At 41.5% G+C, this 24,166-nt stretch overlaps 1 protein-coding gene across 1 annotated transcript; it reads left to right on the forward strand.

Annotated features, from left to right (window-relative positions):
* The first annotated feature begins 214 nt into the window (after positions 1–214).
* On the forward strand, positions 215–20,070 carry KCNJ5 (potassium inwardly rectifying channel subfamily J member 5). The gene is made up of 3 exons (XM_035555639.2): positions 215–362; positions 8,336–9,282; positions 19,651–20,070. The coding sequence occupies exons 2-3, from the start codon at positions 8,343–8,345 to the stop codon at positions 19,989–19,991; spliced, it is 1,281 nt and encodes a 426-aa protein (XP_035411532.1). The 5' UTR covers positions 215–362; positions 8,336–8,342; the 3' UTR covers positions 19,992–20,070.
* Positions 20,071–24,166: the final 4,096 nt, after the last annotated feature.

A 24,166-nucleotide genomic window follows, 5' to 3' on the forward strand; every position in this document is an offset into this window, starting at 1 on the left:
TCATCGGGATGGGAGAGAGCAGGGGCGAGGGAAGGCTGGCGTCTGACGGGCAGAAGTAGTGCTGCAGTGGTTTGGGGGTTTGGAGAACCCCTCCTCAGCTCCGACAGAGTGAGGGAAATCAGGAATACCTAGGGACAGGGGTGTGTGCGTTTAACTACCGTGCCATGTAAATGTTTTGTAATAACAGGCAGAGGGAGGAAAGGAGGAGACAACCCAAGAAGCAGAAGACGACCCCAGCTTTCTGGTGATGGCATGGACCAGACACTTTTCCAGCAGCTGTTCTACCTACCTCTCGGTCCTGTCACCGTCCAGCATCCCTAAAGTGCCAAGGCACAAGACTGATGCAGAGCCACTCTTAGCAAGTAAGTTACCTGATTTTGTTTGCTTTTCCAGTGTACTCGCTTTCGTCTCTGGCTGCTAACGATCAATAACCAGGAGGAGGAGAAGTAGCTGAGGCATCAGCTCGGCTGAGCACTGTGTTTCTGTGCCTGGCCCTGCCAGGGTGACAGCTAGAGATGTGCTGTTGTCTAACTTGCTAGCTGCCAGGAAACTCTTTGGGAAGCCAGGGATTAGATGTTGATCTTGTACAAAGGCACTGTCAAATCCAGTAAAGGTGCTATGTAGGAAAAAAACATTAAAAATAATGAACTTCTCAGATACCAGATTAGTGGAGGTCTCTGAAATACAATGGATAGGAAGAGGCTGATCAGTGAGCAATGCTGAGATACGTGGAGTGACTGTGTGATCCTCACCTGGAGTCAAAGATTAAATTATTTTATAATTAGGATGCTTACTTGTCAGCTTAGGTTCAATGAGCCCTTGTAGTGTAGTCTTCAGATAGTGAATGTTCAGCCTTTGAGGGGGACAGATGATTAAATGTATCGGGAACCCCAGGGGTGTTTATGGCCCGTGAGGTAAAAACGTGACTCATTTTGGTACCGAGTCCTTCTGCATTGGGCAAATAGCACCCAGACTCCTTTTTGTGTTAGTGGCTGCTGGTTGAGAGTAACAGGCTAACTTTTACACAGCATCTCTGCCATTTGGTTTTGTCCTGAGAGTTTCAGGAAACCAATCAAGAATTGGCAGAAACTCTCCCTGTCCCAAAAAGCTTACCATCTGACTTTCTGAGGTTCTTTAATCAAGCAGTCAAGCAGGTTCTTCCTCCTGTTCTTTTCCTTTGGAGCAGACAACTACCTTATAGTTGGGTGGCTTGGGGGAAACAAAACTGACTTCTCTTACCAGTTCTCTGACCAGTCCAAGCAAACCTTATCTTCTATAGCAGGTTTTTGGCTGTGTTTGTGCTGCAGGAGTTGTTTGACTTCTGGGGTTTGATTCTTTCCCCCATTGTTTCTCCTCAGATGGAGATAAAGGATCGGGATCGTTTTTGGTTTCCATGAGAGAAAACCCTCCATCTCTGGAAGGTTCCAGCCTGATTAGTTACAGACTCTGAAAAAGGCAAGCAGAGTTTTAGCATCATGTTCTGAGACAAATCTCTTGACTTTTGTCACACTCTATTCAGTTAGCGGTAGGGAGAGGCACTCAGACATCTGGGGTGAGCACTGGCACTTTACCAGCAGTATGGTCCTGGTAGGTCTCTTTTTCTCACTGTGACTTGTCTTCTCCTGTCTGCACAGGGGGTTGAATAGCACTGTTACGCTTCTTGGGCAGAAGGAGCCTGTATTTGGTCAGTTCATCTTTGAGCTGTTTGGATGCAAGGTACTGCAGAAGTGTGAAGTGGTATTAACATAGTTCAATTTTATTTTATTTTTCAAGCCAGCTGCAGGATTATATAGAGACTCTCAGTTGGAATAAAGGTGCAATATTTGAACAATGAAGAACCGGGACATGAGTACTTCTGGGGCCAAATTTTCCTCATAGAATTGAGGTTCTGCTTACCCCAGAATTCAGTGTGCCATGTGTAAACAGCCAGTAGCAGGAGAAACAGGAGTGTCTTATCAGGACCAGAGTGGCTGTCTTTCTTTGTTCAGTTGTGTTTGTTGAAAGATAACAGTCACTTTTTCAATGACGCCATAAGGTCTCCCTAAAAATAGAGTATGGGATGAAAGGACAGAGGGGCTACAGAGTGCCTCAGGCAGAGTCACTTCCTTGGAGAAGGAGAGATCAAATTGGTTTATTTTCAGGATTTATTTGTTGGTAAAGAAAATTTCACTTGACTATTCAAAAATGATTAAGAGCCCCAAAGAGCGTAATGTGATTGCATCCTTTTCACATGGGCTTTTCATGCTCAACTTCTATAACTCAAGGAAGTATAAAGTAATTGACTGCAGGTTACGCTGATTATATTCCATCCACACATGATCTCAAGTAGTAGATACCCCCTATGTTGTGAAAACTCTGCTTTCTAGTCTTTGTTCTATAACAAATTGTTGCAGCCCGTATACCGGGGTCATTTCGATGTCTCATGAGGCATTTCCTAGTCTTCATCTTTTGTCTGAAAAAAACAATAACCAGCCTTCCATTCTCATGGCAATTTTATTTTTTCACTCTTTTCTGCATTAGTCTGAAGTTGAAATATTTAATGAATCTGCAAACTTGTGTTGTGTGGGGGATTTTTTTATACTTTAATCAATACTGTGGGGAAAAATATTTGAAATCTGTAGCTACTCAAGAGAACATTGTAAGAATATTTTTTTTTTCTGGAACTCACTCCTCTGGTTTTGAAAAAGTTCACAGTAATGACAGAAATATTATTTCTTGGCATTAGAAATAATCTGGCTAGGTTATTCATGCCAAAAGATTAGACTGTATAGGCTTTTCAGAGTAATATTTAGGCACACCAAAACACAGGGCCTGCTGTTGGATTGGTAGAAGGGAAGAAGAGCAGTGCAGTGAATACAGGCACTTGTTTAGGATTTTTGAAACTCTTGCTTCAATTCCCTGCCCTGCCACAGATTTCCCATGTGAGTGTGGGACAAGCAAGTGTCTCTGTGATTCGCTTCCTCATCTTGAAAGATCTTAAAAAAAAAAAAAAAAAAGATTTAAAGCATGTTACTTGTCTTGAACACTGTGAAACACTATGATACTCTGGAAATGGGGGGGGCATCTCTCAACTGGCAGTGAAAGGGCTGAGGAATATTAGAATTGTGATTATGCAGCATTACATGAGAGGATAGACTGGGAGGTAATGAGCAGCTAAAAGTAAATCACAAACGTCCACACGCTCTGTCTGTCTCCGTGTCATATTGACTTCCTACCCAGAGAGATTTTCTTAGAAAGAATGTTGTTTTGAAAGGCTGAACACCTTCTGTTTCAGTATTTCTGAGCCTAATGAACTCTAAGCAGACAGGCCGTCATTAGCTCAGCTCTGTGACGTGTACAAAGTCATCTCGCTTCCTTCGGTAGCTGCCTAGTTAATCATCACTCACCCATTTTTGTGTACTGGTGGGTGGGTGTCTCCTCAAGCCCCAGAGAAGCTCCATTGTGATACTGTGCCTGTCACCACGTTCGAAAAGCAGTGCTGCAACTTAATGAAAACTCAGAGGAAATGAAAGGCATCTCCCTACTTCAGCACCGAGTGAGATTACACTTTAAAAAGCAATTACTTGGATGAGGGAGCTTTTGAACCACAGATCTCTTCTTGTGCAGTCTCCTGAAGTGTTTTGCCTTGTTTTTGAATAGCATAAATCTTATATCATTCCCCTCACCTGTGGATCCCCAAGCACTTTCCAAACAGTCAGCCTTCCTAGCCTCTATAAGTCAGAAAGTTGAAAGGTGACATGGTTTGCACAAAATCTGCCTTTCTTTTTCTCATGTACACCTTGAAAGGTAATCTTGTGTTGGCATTGTTTACTGTGGAGTCTGTTGTATACACACAGTAAATAAAAGGATAGCAGGAAAGATGCATTTCTTAGGGAAATCAGAGCCCATCTGTCAGTCAGCAGTTATCTAATAGCCGTCTATCTTCATTTGTGGAAGGCCATCTTTCCCTAACATGTCCTGTTCCTCTGCCTTTCCTTGGGCACTCACTGTTCAGCAGTCATTGTTTTTATTCTCCTTGGGTGCTATTGCTTTAATATGCTGCATTCTTTAATATGCTGGCTTTCCTGTGGTGCTAGTGTCTGTCAATCACGCATTTCACTCCTGTTTTACAGCGTGACCCAAAGAGGTTGTGTGCCGCAGAGGAATCCAGGGACAGTGAGCTAGGCTCCCTTTTATGTGGCGTGTGCAAACAGGCAGCAAAAGAACCAGGTCGAGTTTTTCAGTAATGATCTGTTTAGCATTTACTGCTATATTGATTGCTTGTTTAGTAGTACAGGACTCTTCATCTTGGAAAGCAGATGACAGAGCCGAGTAAAATCCTGACTTGAGGAGATGGGAGGGTTAATAAAGAACAGTTGCTCATTTATTCTCATAATGCGAGAAAGCGTGAGCATCAGGTTTGAAACAGAAGGAAGTAATTTTTTGCACGAACTTAATGGCAAATTCATGTCTCCAAACTCCTCTTGCCTGACAGTTTAGACCTCTCCAGAAGTAAATCCTACCCACACTGAAACCTGCATTTACCTAAGTGAGACCAGCAGTTACCTAAATGGAAAAAGTCACCATGGTAAGCAGGGGAAAAAGGCTTCTCTTGTTGTACCTTCTGCAACATCTTCAGCAAATTTCTATCTTGAACACTTGGAGCTATCAGGAGGTACATCAGCACTGCCAGGCAGGACTTGTAGACAGCTCTGCAAAACAATGCCTTCGGAAGATATTTAGCTAACCCCAGCTTGACTCTGTATTAGCGAAGCTAAGAGCCATAAATGTCAACGACTGCCCCCGAGTCTGTCGTCTGGGCAAAAGCTGAGCCACAGCAAGTCTGATAAAAAGCCTCTTTGCAAGGTTGATAATGCAGTGACTCACATTTCCTTTTGCAGCTGCCCGTCCAAAAGGAAAGCAGCTCTGTGCAAAAGTGACATTTTTATTATCCTGGCACCATTTAACCAAAGATGGTAAATGTCAATGAAACAGGATGGTATGTGTGACTGTAAGAGGCAATTTCATGTCACAGAGCTTTGTTGGATGGAGCAGTGGTTTACAAACTGAAGTCTAAGTCTCTGTGAGATGCTTTCACGTAATTACTATTATCCAGAAAAGATGTGTATGCTTGGTAGTGGTGGCAGTATATTGTACGGTAAAGGAGTAAACCAAATCTTTACATAGGTACAGTGCTTTTCTTTTGGTATCTTGCTATTTGTGATAAAGTTTTCCAGAGCGGTTAAACCAATAAGGGAATAATAGCAAATTTCCTAGAAGATTCTTGTGCCTAGAATCTCACAGACTGTTTGTATCTGTATCACAGATTTTACAGTTGGGGAATTAAGGAAGAGGGAGAGGCACTGATTTACCCAGAATTAGAGAAAAAAATATTGAAAGCATTTGGAACAGAAAGCTGGATAGTCTGTGCTCAAACTCCTAACCAATATTACTCCTTTTAAAAAAATCTAATGCAAAGTTTAATTATTTTCAATAACCACATACTGAGGTCATGTTCTCGCTGTGATGGGAGAGTTTAAGATTAAATATTGGCAGAAGTTGTAATGCTACTGAAGCTATCAGTAAAGTTCATTTAAAGCAGGAATTTTAAAGGAGCACTTGTAAGATGTTCCTAAAGATTTCCAGAAAGATTTCACTTGACCTATTGCTAAAGATCAGTAGCATTAGAAAAGTGGCGTTGCCAGTCCCTTGAGTGTTTTAGTTAAAGCAGGTTTCCCTGTGCTTTCATTAATGGACAGTCCCTCTAGCCAGCTTCACCAGAGTGATATTTCTAGAGATTTAGTCTTTTTGATTATTTTTATTCTATTCTGATCTTTTTAATATGTTTCAAGATCCTTTTGGTCTCTTTGGTATGAATGTAAAATGTGGAACCTTACGCTACAGATGAATGTCTTGAAAACGATTGTTCTCTCTTACATACTGTTAGTGTGAGTGAAATTCAGCCTCATGTATAACTTCTATAATAAAATTTATTAAAAAAAATATTTTTTAAATTGAAAACATGTAACATTTGCCTGTTTTTACATTTGTAGACACACACAGATTGATCAAAAGCCTGAGTCCAAATGGAGCAATATTAGATTCATCAAACAATGCAAACAAAGATCAAAAGTAATATTGATAAGAAGGAAGCAAAGAGGTTCTCCTTTGTACCTCGTTCTCTTGCAGTCAGTAGATGGGATGCTTTTTTCCTTATTAAAGAGAAAAACACAGTGATTGTTCTGACTTGCACTTGGCATATGCTTTCATGTGTTGTGAAGTGAGAGAGAGTATAATTTGACATCATCAAGCAGCCACTTTGCATGCATGTAAATAGACACGCCATAAGGCAGCAGAGGGCCACACCAATGGTCAAGGAGATTTGAATTTTCAACAAATGGCAGAAAATGGCTGAAGATACATCTAAATATACCATCACCCACCTCTCAGGAGTCCTGTGTGAGAAAAAGAAGACAAAGACATAGAGGTAGGGATTAATATTCTGCCAAAATCCTTGATGATGCTGTTTGAGGAAGGGACCAGCACAGTCCTGGGGTTACCTATCCCGTATCCAGGATCATAGGCAGTGGGAGCAGCAGCCCTGATTCCACCTAGCTGACCATCCTAGAAACATTAATCCCTGCTACTTCCTGTGACTGCACTGCCCCAGCCCTGGCCCAAACCCTTAAACCAGGCAAATTTGCCAGCACAAAGAAGCTTTGAGACTGTGCTGTGGACAGATGGCTGGGCTCCCTAGTGAATGGAGCCAGCGGGTATGGTTCCAGCAACAGGCTTTGGCTGCTTCATTGGAGTAATGATTGATGGTGACTTATACAAGGGCTACGAGTAATTCTTTGCTGTTAACCAGACTTGGCTACAGCAGAATGGAAGTGGAAATTTGTTGCTTCATTTATTCATCCTGCCTCTGCTTTCTTCCCGCCCACCCTTTGTGCTTTTTAATACTGAAAAGATGAAGCTACTTTGCTTGATCTTAAAATTGTCTTTCCCAAGATACTCTTAATTGTATCTCTACACCTTTTCTCATTCACAGACACATAAGAAGATTAAAGATAGAGGGAGCAGTAATAGATTTAGTTAGATTTTAATAGGATTTGCAGAGGACAATGCAGAGAATGAACACCATAGAGAATATTGCTGCTCTATCTTTGATATCCCTAAGGCTTCTTAGGTAGTCTTCCACTGAGATTTTGTCTGTGTCCTGCATTCAGAGTGAAGACTCTCATTTTTCCGTAGAGCATGTGTGTTTTTTTCAGTAGTATCAAATCATCTCAATAAACAGGTTGCTACATTATTACCTGCAAAAATCATTACAGCCATCATTTTGTATTATTTATTTGTACCTTGTTGAGCATAGTGCTGCATGTGGACAGTGGGTTCTTAATAACTGTTGGGTTTCTGGAAGTGTCCGGTGCTTTTGTCTAGTGTCAGATGAAGTAAAAGGGTTCTGATATATCTGATTACCAGTAGGCCTGGATTCATCAAGCCTGCAGAAATCTAGTTGAAGATGCTAAATTAAAAGGCTATTTTACCTTTGGAACTCAGGCTCCCAGAATAATTTGCGGAGAGGGGTGAGTATATCCAGAAGGTGATTCAGCACACCTGAAATCTGAATTATTGCTGGGGGTGCTTTTCTATGCTGACTGTAAGGGAAACCTTCATGAATAATTTAGACTTGTCTGAGATTCAAGTAGGCAGTACTGTTCAGCGTTTTATATTCACTTCTAAGGTTTCTCTTGGTATGCACCCAAAAGGTAAGGCACCAAAAAGTTCCAGTCCCTTTTGAAAATATACATTGATGCACCCTTACTTTGCTTCTAGTTGTGATCTCAGGCAAATTTCAGGTCTAAAAAAAAATCTGAGCACCACTGGAAAAAAAAAAAAAAAAAAGAAAAGAAAAACAAGGTTTACCTACTTTACCCAGACCATGCTCATAACCATATTTTCTGGTGTTCCAGCAGTGCATTAGGCAAAGTGACTGGCAGCTGGTTCATGTTTAAAGAGACTGTATTATGAATCAGTATTTAACATCCAGTTCAATGCAGCATTATATTTAGCAAGTGGCTGTTGTGAGAGAAGTGCTGAAGCCTTTCAAAGTATTTCCCAGAACAATATTAGGAGGAATGACATGGCTCTAGCAAAACGCTTTCCTAATGTAAAATCAGCCTGTAACCAGCCCTGTACCAACATGGGGCAAAGTTTATTAATGTAGCATTAATATTTGCAGTGTTTGTGGACCTGCTCTGTCATGTAATGGTTCACACAGAGTACAGTGAAATGGCTTTTGTCTCAGCTCTTTTCCCCCTGTCTTAAACTTTACTTCTTTGTTCTCCCTCAGCCCAGCCATGGCCGGAGATTCTAGGATCTTCATGAACCAGGACATGGACATCGGAGTTGTATCCAGAGAGCCTAAGAAGATTCCCAAACAGGCTCGGGATGACGTCCCCATTGCCACTGACCGAACCCGCCTCATATCAGCAGAAGGTAAGAAGCCACGCCAGCGTTACATGGAGAAAAGTGGCAAGTGCAATGTACACCATGGAAATGTCCAAGAAACCTACCGATACCTTAGTGACCTCTTCACTACTCTGGTGGACCTCAAATGGCGTTTTAATCTTCTTGTCTTCACTATGGTCTATACCATCACTTGGTTGTTTTTTGGGTTCATATGGTGGCTCATTGCCTATATCCGGGGAGACCTGGACCATCTTGAAGATGAAAACTGGATCCCCTGTGTTGAAAACCTCAGTGGATTTGTTTCTGCATTTCTGTTTTCTATTGAGACTGAGACAACAATAGGGTATGGCTATAGGGTCATAACGGAGAAGTGCCCAGAGGGCATTGTACTGCTCCTGATCCAGGCTATTCTGGGCTCCATTGTCAATGCGTTCATGGTGGGATGCATGTTTGTCAAGATCAGCCAACCAAAGAAGAGAGCTGAAACCCTCATGTTTTCTAACAATGCGGTGATTTCCATGAGGGATGAGAAGCTCTGTCTCATGTTCCGTGTTGGAGACCTCCGCAATTCCCACATTGTCGAGGCTTCCATTAGAGCCAAACTGATTAAGTCCAAACAGACCAAAGAGGGAGAGTTCATCCCCTTGAACCAAACAGACATCAATGTGGGATTTGACACTGGAGATGACAGGTTGTTCCTGGTGTCACCTCTTATCATCTCACATGAAATCAACGAGAAAAGCCCCTTCTGGGAGATGTCTCGCACCCAACTGGAGAAGGAAGAATTTGAAATTGTGGTCATCCTGGAAGGAATGGTGGAAGCAACAGGTAAGCGCTTGTCTAAATCAGTCACAATTTTGAGGGAGAAAGGGGAAAAATAGAGTGCAGTTTGGCATTAAGATTTCACTGTCAGTGTCACCTGGACTGAGAAGATGTTGGGATTTATCCTTCTGTTGTGACTCATTTAGGTGGGATATAAGTCCTGGATTCATACAAAGGGATTACATGAGGATCTGTCCATAATCACTTAGGACTGATCCATGGGAAAAAAGGAATGGACTGAAGCAACTTATGAGGTCTCTTATTTTCTGTGATCAAAATTCACGGCGCAAATCCTTTTCCATTTCTCCTCAGTATTAAAAATTAGCTGTAACTCTGATATTTTAGGTACTGCTGTGGTGTTGCTATTTAATGGAGGCTATGAAGGAAGTCCCCAAGTATTACTATATCCCATAAAACAGCATGTGCTGAAACTGAATGACTTGAACATGATGTAGGACATAGATTTTCAAAAAGAGCTCAGAGAAGAAAAATACAGAAAATGCTTTTGTGACTCTAGGAACGCAGCAGCTGTTTAACAGCATAAAACAATCCTGTGTAATGGGTAGATTAGGAGATATACTCAGCTGGTTCCCAGTTTCCTCCTATGGGCGTATTTGTGGCAGGCAATGAAAGGAGTCTGCATCTGTATATAATAAATCTGGAAAAGTTTTGTGCTTCAGCTTTTCAGGGTATGTAAAAGGGAGGTGACAGTGTGCTTCTCAAGATGAGTGAACGGGTGGCCAAAAAGGTCCCCAGGCTCCTTTCCACAGTTGGGATGCTGTGTATCTCCTGGGTGTCTGGTTAGTGAGGAAGATGCTTTTACTCTGGAGTCTCACCTAACAGAATACAGCATCATGGGGTCATTTTACCACTTGCAGCTAATTCATTTATGCTACGCACTGAGGAGGAGCCAACAGGCAGCAAGTGCATTTAAGCAGCCTGAGATGCTGGTGCTCCCTTCAGGCAGGTTTTCTCAGCCTGGGGTTGGCAGCGTGCCTCGGTCAAATCAGGGTCTTTGAGGGAAATGGGACTACAGGCAGCAGGAGGAGAGAATTACTATCTAGAGATGTAGGAACCTAGAAAGACTCAGAGATATGAAAATGCTTTTGTAAGTAATTTTTCCCTTTGGTGTTTAAGGACTCTAGTTGTGAGACAGTGCTGTGAACCCAAGGTTTTTTTCTGGTGGGGTTGGAAGGTGTCCATCTTGTTGAAGCATAGGCTCTCTCTGAAACACTTGCAAGGGGTTTCTGCTTGATATGAGTCCTTGGTGGTAGCAGCATCCTGACTTACAGATTCTGGGCCTTTGCTTACCGTTAATATTGTCCCTTTCTTCTGGTTTGTCCTTGTTAGTCTCTTAACAGCCAAACATAGGGGGAAATAGTCTCAAATCCCTGCACTCCAGACCTTCACACCTGAAGACAGCTCTCTAGAGACCTAATTCAGTTTCCCAGTACTTCCCTCTAGTCATTAGGTGAATAGCAATAGCTGAGTTTTTCAAACAGCTAATGGGTGGTTATGTATAGATTACACTGCATTTAGGTTGGAGTACTGTATTGTACGAGTGGAATTCATGTGGCATTGCTAGGCAAATATTCTTTCTCAGCAGAATATTGTAGAAATGTGGCAAAAGAAGGGGTGGGTGGAAAAGAATATCAAAGGGGAGGATTTGTAATGGAAGCTTATTTTGTAGCCTAAACAATTACCAGAAACTAGAACCTCGTAATCTGAGCGTGGAATGCAGTTCCTTGCACGTCCAAAGCCTCTTTCTTCTCCGCACAGTGACACTATCAAATTCTGTTTGAACAGCTACTGCACTGCCATCCTCTTATGAAAGATCAGCCCCTGCTAGATATGTGTGAGAGGAAGTCATTATCAATAACAACCTCAAAATTAAAAGCATGGCATAGGAATAATATTGCTTTACAAATGGGCTCCTCTCCCAGACGGATTGTACAGGCCAGTGTGTAATGATATTAAGGAGCATACATCTGTGGAAATGATTTGTTCTGGTCTCAGAAGGCAGGCTGTGAAACTTCAAAAATGGAGCTAGAAGAGCCAGTTTGAATTGAACTTAGAGCAGAGCGGACCTCAGATGCTGCTGTTATCAGACTCAGAGGCTGAGATGATCTTCTGAATGACACATGGTAGCCATGCAAGTGATATTTTGCCACGACAAAAGTGGCTTGCAGAAGTTTCTGCTTTCCTGCTTTGTCCTTGCACTTCATAATATTGATAAGCCCATTCAGGGGTCTTTAATCCCTACCTCCGTACTTTAACCTTTGCTCCCAGCAAATTCTTTTGGTTCTTTCCTCCCTGTCATGCTGTTCAAGCCCTATCTGCTTTCAGGAATAGTATAATTTACTTGCAGTATGACTTCTATTAAATCATGACGCTATGACAACCTGGTCAGGTTCAGGACAGTATGAAAATACAACAGGCCATTTGTTCCCTTAGAAACCCCTATGAAAAAATCAGCAGCCATGGTCACAGCATGCAGGGGTATAACTGGTCAGCATATATAGCACTGCTCATGGTGCACGAGAGGGAAGCAAGTCCTGCGTGCTCTCCCAGAGGTAGCTCAGCTCTGTAGTTGGCAGGAGGAAAAATTAATGGAAAGTTACCCAGTCTTTGCAGACAGCAACAAATCATACCCTGAATAGATCCTGCACTGGTGGGGAAAAGAGCTATATTTTTCATAAGGTTTTTGGAAAGCAGGTCAGACCTGACTACGCTTTGGTGATTGTCAACATATAAATAACTGAAGAAATTTTAAGCATAATTTCTGAGTAGAAGTATGAATACTATTCACTGAAACATTCAGGACAGCAATTTTATAACCATTTTCAGTAGTTTTAACCAACCACACACATTACAAATGAAATGCATTGTCCTCCTCTCAAACAAGTAACTCTTCTCACTGACATTTAAGTTTAATTCCTATCCAGTGGAAGGCAAAGATGGTAAATTGTTTCAAATAAGAAGTGTAGAAGAAATTCTAATGAGTTGGAACACTGTGAGTCACTGTTTATTTGTGTTTTGATTGTTTGTTTGTTTGTTTTTTACAAAATGAAACGTGATTTAAAACAATGTTTTTGTTTCAAGTTGACTTGAATTTCTAAAATGCTTCAAGTTGTTTGTTTGTTTTAACAAAGACAAACATTGTGGTTTAAGACAATATTTTTGTTTTCCAGAAGACCTGAATTTTTTAAAAGGGTAAGTAACAATGAACTGAAGAACACCAACACACAAGAAACACATCAGCCAGCCTAAAATGCAGTGTTTCTCTTTTCCTGAAGAAGAAAATAAACATTTTATTAGTCAAGTGAGAGCTCTCCAGGGACCCACAACTATTTTACTTCCTAACCCACGAAGCCAGCTGCAGCAGAAAGCCCACTGGCAGGGGTGTTTCCAATCAATATTTTAGTATGGTTGTGGCACTGTGACTTGACAACAGGTTAAAAACACCAAGGGAAGACAGAGTTTCTGGGCAGATCCGGGGTGATCATTGCTGAGTGAAATAGCCACTGTAAAGGCAAAATCAATATAGATGACAAGCGTTCTGACTTCCAGTGCTGCTTTGTGGGCATCTTGAAAGCAGCAGCATCACTCACAGCGCTTACTTAATGAATTGGTCACAGAGATTACTTTAGGGAATTAATTCTCTTGTGCCATATCTTAAAGGGACACTTGTCGAGATCAGCTGGCCCAAATTTGATCTACAATAAAAGGAAAGAAACTGAAGGTGAAAAATCTGTTTGCTAAGTGAATACATTTTTTCTTGCCACAGTGAAAACAAAAATCAGAGCCATCCTGTCGACAGAGCAGGGCTAGGCTGTTGTTGGGCCAAGCCTCTTGCCCTTACCCTCCTGGTGCCTAATTCAACTTATTATATCAAGCAAGGCTGCCAGAATGCAGAAAAGCAGTGGAGATTTGCACACCTCCTCCATGTGCTCACATAGTAAACTGGGTTATGTGGTGAAGAAATGGCTGTCTCAATTAGAGAACATTGGAGGCTCCTTTTTTTTTTCCCTCACTGTCATTCCATGTGATGAAGCAGTGTACATAGACTTTCTGGAAAATAATTTGAAGACACTCTCTTCCCTTCCAACTTTCCCCTTTTGCTGCTATTTACTGACAATTAACCAAAACCTAATCTATCAGTAGCTGTCCTGCTATCCTCATTCTGAATCTATACTGTCCAGTGTTGCGATTGTCTGGGCAGACATACTGGTGCTTTTTACTTCATCCTTGATCCTCACTGGTTTTCTCTGCCTCTTTTTCCAACCTATATTAAATAACCCACAGGAGACAGTCCAAAGGCCTGATTAGTCCAGTGGCTAAACAAAGTTTTAATAAACTTTTAAGAAAGGATAGGTATATACACTTCTGGCTTACCACAGTTTCATGATTGCAAGCAATTTACTCCCAGTCAGGATCCTGCATCTCCGTTCCTCATCCTGTTCCTATGAGAATGTAACCTTTTTGCACCTCAAATTATCCATCTTTACAGAAGATACAGTAAAATTTTGTGGCTGCAAATTAAAAAAGTCATAGTCACAACATAAGAAATCCTGAAATTAGTCATGATTTTCTTGGGAGAACAAAGGAAGTTAATTAATGAGTGGATTTTTCATGCATTCATCATCTGGTTTGGGTTGTCTTGTTTTGCTTTGCATTTTGCATATAAATAAGTTTTCTTTTCTGCACGAAGGACCTTGCAGAACTGTCACAGAAACTGCCTATATAATTACAGGGAAGAGCCAGACACCTCCAGTCATTCTTTTCACAAACTGAGTTGTCTTCCAGAGGTGGATGGTAGCAGGCTACTCATCTTAGGTGCCGCTGCAGTCCCTATAAATACCTTTGTGAGGGGCCTAAACTTACACAGTGTAAGCCTCAGGTTCTGCCTGGTAGAGACATGGCAATTGAACCCAAGATTTTTAAATCTTAAGGTCCTTGCTTTTTTTTTTTTTTTTTTTTTTCAGTGCCTGGGAGCTTTTACATTCCTGGAGAGCATTCAGAAAAATTAAAATCCTATTACTCTTCTCTGGCATAAAAATAAAAATGAATCAAGGGCAGACTCTTCTTGTAAAAGAGACAAGAATAAATAATTGGAGGACCGTGCTCCTACCTTCTAAAATTCCTTTTGAAGTTGGAGGAATTTTGACTTTTTGGAGGTTACAGTGTTCTTTTGTCTGATTAATGCAAAGGGACTAATAAATTTTATAACTATCCAAACGCTGGTGCTAATCTAAAGGCATGTATTGCTTAATTAGAGTGATAGAATTAAATTTTTTATAACTATTGCTTGCCATCAGTCTGTTACTATACCTCTGAGTCCATCAGTTCTTCCTCTGTACTTTTGCAGTGTAGGTGGAGCTCAGCTCAAGGAGCAGAGCATATTTTATGCAGCTTTAGTGTACCTGGTACAGAGGAAAACGTCACCCTGCATACAGTAGCGTATAAAAACAAGGACATAGAAGTGAAATCACTTCCAGCAATATCTATGTCTAAACTGCAGGGAGAGCCCAGCAAATATGGCAAACATACAGTCAGCATCCACATGACGTGCTGCCAGCAGATAATCACTGAGCTCTGTGGCATTTAAATGAGGAGAGTTAATTTTAGGCTGATGAAAAATGTTGTCTTGACAGCCCCAGGGGTTGGGATATCTCTACCCACTGAGAAAGTCCAGGCTGTAACAGTAATGAAAGATTCAGCTATGCTGCTGATGTGATCAGATTGAAGCCTGTGGCGATTTCTTGAGTCTTGGTCATGCTTTGTGGCCCTCTTGCCCTTGCCCTCTCCTGTAAAACTGCCAAGAAGGGTACTGGCTGTGCTGGTACATTAAAAAAATGTGCATCCTCCAACAGTCGGAGGGAGACTGCTGGCTCGTCTGTGGATAACCAAACAGCTGCAAGATGCAGTTAGATTTGGCCTATGATAATGAAGTTTGATTTAACTGGTAACCTAAGGGTACACAAGGCCTGGAAATCGGGAGCAATCTCCTGCAGAATTTCCCCTTTCTTTAGCAGTGTGGCAGAGCCAGAAGCGTCTGCTCCAGTTGCATAATCAGTGGCACTGCAAGCAGCGAAACGTTCTGAAATCTGCAACTCCCATTGAGTACATTGCAGAAAAAAATAGGCTCCTTACTGAGTGAGCCATCAAATAACTGCTTTTTATCAGCATGTATTAACATTCTTTTGTCTTTGATAAAACGTAAGCTGCTTGATCCCAACTGATTTTGATGACAGAAAAGTGCCTTTTTGGTAGAGTTCCCTGACACCTATTTTACCCACTAATCTTTCCTCACTGACTCTCTCTGTTCTTGAATGTAATGAAACACCTGGTTTAATACACATAGCAATATATTTTGCATCTTTTCATCTTCTGGAAACCAGAAACAAGCAGTTTAAGAAGGCATCTACAGCTGCCTTAAACAGGAACATGCACAAACTCTGTTATTGAGTCTGTGATGTAGTGACTCCAGCCAACAGACCAAAAATCCGCTTCTTAGGGTTCTGCTATAATGAAATTATCATTAAAACTCTATGAATTGTTTATTGCAGAACCCGAAACCAGGAGACAGCCCGCTGGTCTCCAGCTTTCTAAAAACCTTGGAACTGGTTCCAGCTTTATTGAAAACTTGGTGCATCTGCTTATAACTTCGGGTTTTTTTTTTTCTGGTTTCAATTAAAATTGATTTTTTTTTCAACTGAAAGCAAGGCTATGAATTTATGAGATGAAAAAGCTGTAGCTAAAACTTGAAAGTTGAAGATTTTACATATTTTACATGTTATACAATTGACAGTTTGTACAAATTTATATTAAGAATACTTTTTCATTTTTAAACCAGATCGTCTAGGAGAAAATTAAACTTTTAATGGTCCCACTGTCTGGAAAAATCAATATGCTTGACAAATACAAATCTTGGTGACTTTTATTTGGAAATAAGGTTTGAAACACATCTTCTTGTACTGACAAAGGGGAAATGAGGATATTCTTTTGGTGTGAAGCATATTTAAATAAAAGGCCCAAGTCACCAAATACCACTTACTTCCTTTTCTGTAACTATACCAAATATCCACTCTGCTTAAACCCCAAACATGTAGTTATATCTATTTTAAGAAAAGGATTAGCAGCATTTGTCAAGACCAAAAATGTTACAATTATTTTTGCAAGAAATTTGAGGAGCTTGAAATCTCCCCCAGCTTCTTGCACGTGCGCTCTGAGATGTCAGTGCTTGGGGCAGGGCTGGGCAGGACAGCACTTCTGCACTGCAGGAGAACAGTAGTGGCAAGGCTGGTGTGGTTCTTGATGGATGTCAGCGTTATGACGTGACGATTCACTACACCCAAGATGTCCCGTGGACTTGGATAGGCAAGGCTTGTGAAATGAAACCGTTTATTCATGCGGAGACCCCAGAGCAATGTCTGAAAGATGTGAGTTTGGTGAATTACTCAGCCCTGGTGCAAGCTGAAACTTTGATGTTAAGTGCACATTGTGTGCAAGTTGAAAGTGGCTGCATCCATGTGCTGTTAATAAAAGTAAGGTTTATTGTTTCCACACCTCCTCTGTCATCTTTTTGCAGTTATAGAGGCAATAATTAGCTAGGGACATTACAGATGCATTAATTAACCAGGCTGGAGAGCACAGGGCAGCCTGCAAAGCAGGCACTTAATGGAATTTGAAGCAGAGACAATGCTGTTGTTTACTGGGTAATGTAGGAGTTGCCAAGCAGTATGTCCCCACGCAATTAAAATACCACTGCACATGTGCTAAAAAGGAATATTTGAATGGGATTATGAAGCAATTACAAGTTGTCTTATTGTGCTGGCTCTGTGTACCCCTGGGGTTACAGAAAGCAGCTCCTGCAGGAAGCTGGCAGTGTGCAGTATTTGGTTGATGAAAGCTTTCTATTGTTCCTTCCTTAATTGAATACTTACAGCAGGAGATAACGGTGATTGTGTCTCTGGAGTTCAGGTTCACTGTCAGGTACTGCCCACAGCAACGGAGCTATTTCAGGCCCTCATTACAAGGCAGGAGTTCCCCTTGGGTGCCTCAGGCCCCCACATTTAGCAGGGACACCCCATCTTGGCCCTGGGGTCCACAACACAATACCTTCAGGCAGCACCTGGAAAGCCACAGTACGAATCAACCTGTTCGTTTACAGGACCTAATCCCATGAGTAGGAGCAGCCTCCTCTCCTGCTCTCATCTCTGGGCTTTGAAATTGCTCAGAGCTTGGGGGAAGCACCTGAAGGCCTTTGTGAATTCTGGTACAAAACCAGCTGTTCTAAAGGAGAAAGGGCTAGTTTATTTTAACTGTCTCCCTAACATATGTGCACCTGTTACTGGTCATCCAGCATGAGATTAGCCCTGCAACCCTGCATTATCGACCCTTTAAACAGTCTGTGGCAAAGGCTTTTGCACTTGGGGATGAATGGTATGATAAGCATCAGTGACACAGGCCTGAGAAAAAACATAAAGTTGGCAGGACTCTGCAAGCTGCCTGCATGTTGAGCTGCTCTTTACAAGCTGATAGAAGGGAGTGAAGGTTAAACTGTCTTCACCTCAAGGACTGAGGAGCCCAGGGCAGGCGATGCTGCACATAGTAGCGTCACCTGAAGCATATAGTCAGGAGTGATCTCCACGCAGATATTTACTCCTAAAGCAAAAACTGAGTTTTCTGAACAGGTTCTGAAAAGTAGAGTTTCTGCTTAAGGTAAAAACACTTGGGGTAATTTTCCTCTTCCATTATTGTATTTTTCATGCAGCCTCTGCATTTCCTGGTTCCTGCTGGTCCAGGAAGCAGACACGCTACAACACTATGACTAACTCTGTACTTGTTGTTCCTGCCCAGAAGCAAGTACTCCTGCAGCTCTCCTTGGGGGAAAAAATTGGCTTTTCTGTCTGAGAAATTTCCAGTTCTGTTTTGCTAAGTGTTACGCGTGTCATTGTCCCTCTTTTACCCTTTCAAGAACCAAAAGAAACTATACGTTCCTGTCCTGGTAGTTTTAAGCTAAGGAAAGCAATAAAAGACAGGTAAAACCATCAGGGTAACTTGCTTGTGTGGGTGTCTTTTAATGAACTATAGCAATTATGACAGGGAAAAAAAAAAAAAAAAAACTTTTCAAAGGTGCCCTTTTTTAAAGGAAAATTTTTCTGATTATTCTGAGTTTTCAGACACTTACTTAAGTTCACATGAATACATATGATCTTTCCTGAAGCATCTGACACTGATATTTTTCCCCTGTGCATTGTTTTAGATTTCTGTTGCTGTACCTTGGGCTGTGGGGTCGACTTGGAAGTATTGGTCGGGAACTGGATTAAGTGCCTATTTTGAATGTGTTGCAAGCAGGCCTATCTCTCACCCTCCAAAAGAGAGCAGTGGGAGAACTTTGTGAAGTCAGGTTTTCTAAATTTCACCAAAATTAAGTCCATAAATCTAACATATTTAGGACAAGCAGAAGACAAATATTTGGAAGATAAGTCAACCTTGACTTCTCAGTCAGCAGGTGACTCCAAAATAAGTCATTTGCAGTTTTGCCAAAGCTGAATGCTTACACCTGCTCTGCAAAGGTTCTCTTCAAAATTTATCAAAGTACATAAAAAAAACACTGATCCTTGGGAGAAGAAGCTGGACAAAATCAGTTTCATGTTGCCCACTGTTCATTCAATATCAAATCCAGTAATACATTGATTTCAATATGCTCATGAGCGTGACTGTGTAATGTTGTGGATTTGGGGTCAGCAAACCTGATACAGTTGGATGGAACCCTCTGAAGGTATTTATAAGCCAGCATGCCATATAAATCACTAGGAGCTGGGGCCTTCTCCACCTTTCAGGCTATATCACTTGTCTTAACCTGAGTGCAGGAGGGAATAGCTGGTAGGGCTGTAGCTCAAGTGGGATAGCGTCAGACCCAGTGGGAGTGCAAGCAGCTAGGTGCTTTGGCAGGGCAGTGCTTCGTTCTATTGTGTGAGTCAGGATTTGAGGTGCATTGGCAGGGTCGTATGTCATTTTAGCACATGGTTCACCAGAAGTGCTGCTAGTAGCAGCCGCACAAGCAAGCAGCATCTCAGCAGAGCAATGTGAGGACAGAGAGAAGCTGCTTAGAGATACCAGACTTCAGACCCTTAATGCAGGGTTTAGGATACAATCTGAAGATGTGGTGACGAATCCACCCCTTTTCCTTTGAGGGCTCGGCTTTTTCGTGATAGAGCCTTTTGTGAGACTTACTAAGCAAAGGTTTTTTCTATGTCCCAGATCAATCCGGTATGGAGATAACATGAAAGTGCTTTTAAACGAAAGAAGTGGTTGGGTGAGCATGTAAGGAAGCTCTGCATTTAACATCCCTCTCTTTCCATCCAGGGATGACTTGCCAGGCTCGCAGCTCCTACATGGACACTGAGGTGCTGTGGGGACATCGCTTCACTCCTGTCCTCACCCTGGAGAAGGATTTTTACGAAGTTGACTACAACAGCTTCCATAGCACTTACGAGACCAACACTCCTGTGTGCTGTGCCAAAGAGCTGGCTGAGTCTCGCCGGGAAGGCCAGCTCCTCAGCCACCTCTCCAGTGCCACCTTCCTGAGCGGGGGCAGAGAAGCAGAGACAGCAAGAGGGGAAGAAGAGGAAGAAGACGGGGAGCCTGCAGGAATGAATGGAGCCAATGGGACAGCAGGAGAGGTGAAAGAAGATCTGCCTGTATAACACAAGAACTGCTGGACAGTAGATAACCACATACACTTACTGGGAGGCTGTGGCCCAGCAAGTCAGGAACTGGCTGGGAGTCAGGGACCTGAGATTTGTGTCCAGATCTCTACTGCCTGCCTGTTCCTGCCGAGTCACTGCACAGCACTGTGCCTCAGTTTCCCTCCTCTTTTACCTGTACAGTGAGGTTCTGAGCTTTGCACTCTTTCGCAAAGTATTTTGATCTCTATGGACAAGGCTGACTAAATACAATCATGATTAAAATTGAAATTCCCACTGCTGACTGTTACAAAAGACATTCATTGGACGTTCAGAACTTATCCCCCCTCACAAGGGTATTTAAAAAGTAAAACTCTAGAATCTCCCATCTCAGTATGAAGAATGTGATTTCATACCTTCACTTAATTTGTGAGTCAATGTGTTGTAGACATTGTTACTGCTTAATTAAAAGAAGATGAAAAAAACTCTCTGGTATGTAGTGGAGTTTTTTGTTTTCATCATTTTTGCAAATAGAGTTTAGTTACTTAGTGTTTTCCTCCAAAATCACAGTCATTGTCATTTATTTCCCACAAAATGTGTGATATTAACAGGATAGTTTTCCGTGTAAACCTTTAGCATGTTTATCCAATGTTTTTGACTATCCTCTCACACTGAAATGCCATCTTTGTGCACTCTTTTCATGGTATCTCTGATACATTTCATAGGCTGTCCATGATCGGAGAAAGGTTGGATCTTCCTCCAGTAAAGTTTTTGTTTTGTTTTGTTTAGTTTTTCCCCTGTCTTGGGTGTCCCATTTCCAATTGATTTAAAACAAAACATGTAGCCATCTGGGAGCCTGAAATGATCTGGAATTTCACAGAGAGTCCCTGGAGTAGGTAGACTGGGTAAGTGACAGTTTGCAAAATTGTCTGCTCTTCCATAAAATACATACTTAAAATAAGGCTTTAGATGACGATGTTCTTATAGCTAATGGGAACATGCACTGACATAACTGAAGCCATCTGGCCACACTAGTGCAAGCATGCTGGTTGGCATTTGGCCCTGCAACATTCACTGTTTGTGAGCTGGAAGACACAGTAGTGCAGAACAGGATTAACATCACTGAAGTTTTGTTCTGTAAGTTGCACTAAATGAGCTGGTGCAGTGTGTCTGCTTTGGGTGGCTTCTCTAATGCAGCTGCATCAGATTATTTGCACAAGTTTCCTTCCTATAAATAAGTCTGAAGCAGGATCCCATATCCTGTCAATGGCAAGCAGTAACATCTCAGTGGGTCTAATGCTAACCTGCCGGTAACTTCTGCAAGTGTTTCAGACACGTTTTGTCCTGCAGGTCAATTAAGGTTGCTATTCCTGTGAAGAACCAAATTAAGTTAGCAATTTTGGTCTTTACAAGAGATAGGCATAGAACCATAGCTCCACAAAGAAGTATTTACATCCAGAAAAGGGATTTTGCCTGTTAGGTGGGAAAATTGCTGGAAATCTGAACAACGTGGGAAAAAAAAATAGCCTTATTAGAGAAAATCTTTTGTTACCCCCCAAAATCTATTGGAAAAATAAGATTCCTGCAAGATTACTTCTTTATCAAAATGGAACTTTATTTCTTGAAGAAAGTATACTATGCAAGCATTACATTGCATATAAGTACTGTATGTATATCCATGAAATAAATATACATCTTAGTAGGGATGGACTGGACAGCATACTAGGATTTTTTTCTCTTGATATTTGAAGATGATAAAAAAATGGCAATAGAAAGCTATTCAGGATTAATAGAATGGTGCTATTGACATGTAAACAAAGAGGAAAATAATATATATAGGGGTCAGTGATAGTATTTTTAAGGGACCTAGTGTTATAATGCAAATAAAAGGGAAATGTATATTTCTTTCTAAGGGGGGTTGGAAAAATGAGCATGACATGGCTGTGTAGTACTTAAAACTGTTGAGTCAACATTCAGCTTGGCCTCCAGGATATAGGAATTACCATTATCTTATGCAGTAAGTTTGGAAATGTATTTGAAGTGCTCGTCGGTTCTAGAAAGCATCCTGTAGACATGAAGAGTGAAGTATTTTTCAAAGAAATACATTTTAGTTTTTCTGCTTAGCTTCCATGTTTTCCATACTAAGCCTCAGAAGAATAGAGGGGAAAGAAAGACAAGAAAAGAGGGAGAAAAAAATGGGAGAGGTATCCTAGAAGAGTATTCTTTTTCTCAGCCCCTCACTTCTCACCCTACAAATGCAAAATAATTATGTCAGAGCTTTTTTTTTTTTTTTTTTTTTTTCAGAATTTTTCATTCTGTAGCTGAAGTGAACTCCTAATCTAGGGGACAGTACTGGAAAGTAAAACTGTAACTGATCCATGCAAGGCAAAGGCAATCCCAGCCCCTCTGAGAGGGGCTATGTAAGCTGTACCCAACAAGCTGACTTGCCCAGTTCAATTCAGCGTGAGAGGGCTGCTGGGCCCCTTGTGTCATTGCAGACAGAGAGAGCTTGGACTAGACTGCAGCCATATCTTTCTTCCCCTACCTGGTTTTCACGCTCCAGAGAGAAGCTAGCCATCTTCAAATAGCCAAAAAGTTATTTCACATGCTCATTGCCCTTGAGATTTCATCACACAAAACTGCTCTTTCCTAATACTGTCAAGTCTGAGACATCATATAGCCTGCATGTTAGGAACGCTTGTTGTTGCATGTCAAGCATTAGGGGCAGAATAATTGCTGAATAGTGTGGAGTTGGGGAGGAGGTGTGCACATCTATTACAATGCATGGGATTAAAGCAAGAAGTGTATTGCTCTCCTTTTGAGCAAAGCGCTTATGCAGCTGTGTACTCTGTCGGCTTCCATGGACTACTTATGTGTTCGAAATTTGCGCATATTCCTAAGTACCTTGCTGAATACATGCTTCAAACAGTGTCAGTGTGAGCAATAGCAAATAACTTCCCTGAGTGCTGGAGAACAGGCGAAACATCCTCCTGTGTTTTTTTTAATAAGCTGAGCAGATCTGGAGGAGGATCTCCTCGGGAGCTGAATGCACCTTGTATTTGATACATAAAAGGTGGGGAACCGTACTTTCAGGTTGCGTGGCAGTCAGTTACGTGGGTTTTGGTGATGCAGCCAAGTCGTACCCTTCACAAAGCATTTCAGGCAGGCCTCAGGATTGTCTTATGTTCTCCTTCTCCTGAAATGCTTCCCAACGAAAGATTTACTTCATTCAGCATGTAGAACTGTTCTGAAAGTAAAAGGGTGCCCCTTTTCCTCTTCCAGGAATGTCATCTCTGAAATGTGTATCAGTTTCCCTGCTGTTCCCTGAGCATGTGTAGGACAATAAACCATGGGAATAAAGCATGGCAAACCTACTCATTGCTGTGATGAAGGTTTCAATACAGGTCTGTATCTGTTATGTGAGTCGAAATAGCTCACATGGATGTATCCACCCACATAAATAACCAATATATACTGTACACTCATCAGCCTCTGTACTTTCAGAAATATTAATAACTAATACTCCACAAGAAACATTTATAGCCTGTAAACACACCATTCATCCACAAATAACCATTCACATTTATATAATGCACCCAGTAAACAAGCTAAAAATACATATTCAAAACGTTGAATAATTATATCTGCCTTACAAATGTATGAGTGATAAGCAGAATTTACAACAGTAGCCATCCACAATAGCATATACTTGTAGAAGTCTGTGTACATAACACAGCTAGTGCTCCTGCCACACACAGGACAGGAGCTGTCCCTATTGTGTGTGTACACAGTGTACACAGTTATTCACAAACACCCACCCACACACAAATGTGCATACCTGAGTCCTGCATATTAGACCACCACCTGAGGACTCTATTATTCCTCCTGAGTACAGGTGCTTTCATACAGATGGAAATGTACACACCATCTCTCCAGCAAGCAAACCTATGTGTTCAAACGCTTTTCCATCGTACAGCTAAATACTGCACTGCACAGCACAAACACACCATGCAACCCTCAGCAGCATGAAAGTAATTTGATTCCAGGTATACATTTCTGTCCTTCGATCATTAATGAGAGTTTTTGAGCACACAAAAGCTATATTTCTTGTTCTTTATTTTTCTTTTTGTGGCAGAATAGTTGGGGAACACCTTTCTAATGCAGGAGAGTTAATGAGCTGTGAATGGAGGCAGGAA

Source organism: Cygnus atratus, chromosome 22 (genome assembly GCF_013377495.2).
Source record: "Cygnus atratus isolate AKBS03 ecotype Queensland, Australia chromosome 22, CAtr_DNAZoo_HiC_assembly, whole genome shotgun sequence".
Classification (NCBI taxonomy): domain Eukaryota; kingdom Metazoa; phylum Chordata; class Aves; order Anseriformes; family Anatidae; genus Cygnus; species Cygnus atratus.

What these genes read in the sequence shown, in the direction of transcription:
- KCNJ5 (XM_035555639.2), top strand. Translation starts at nt 8,343, where the DNA reads ATGGCCGGAGATTCTAGGATCTTCATGAACCAGGACATGGACATCGGA. An exon ending in AGGAATGGTGGAAGCAACAG is followed by an intron (nt 9,283 to 19,650) that starts GTAAGCGCTTGT and finishes CTTTCCATCCAG; the next exon opens with GGATGACTTGCCAGGCTCGC.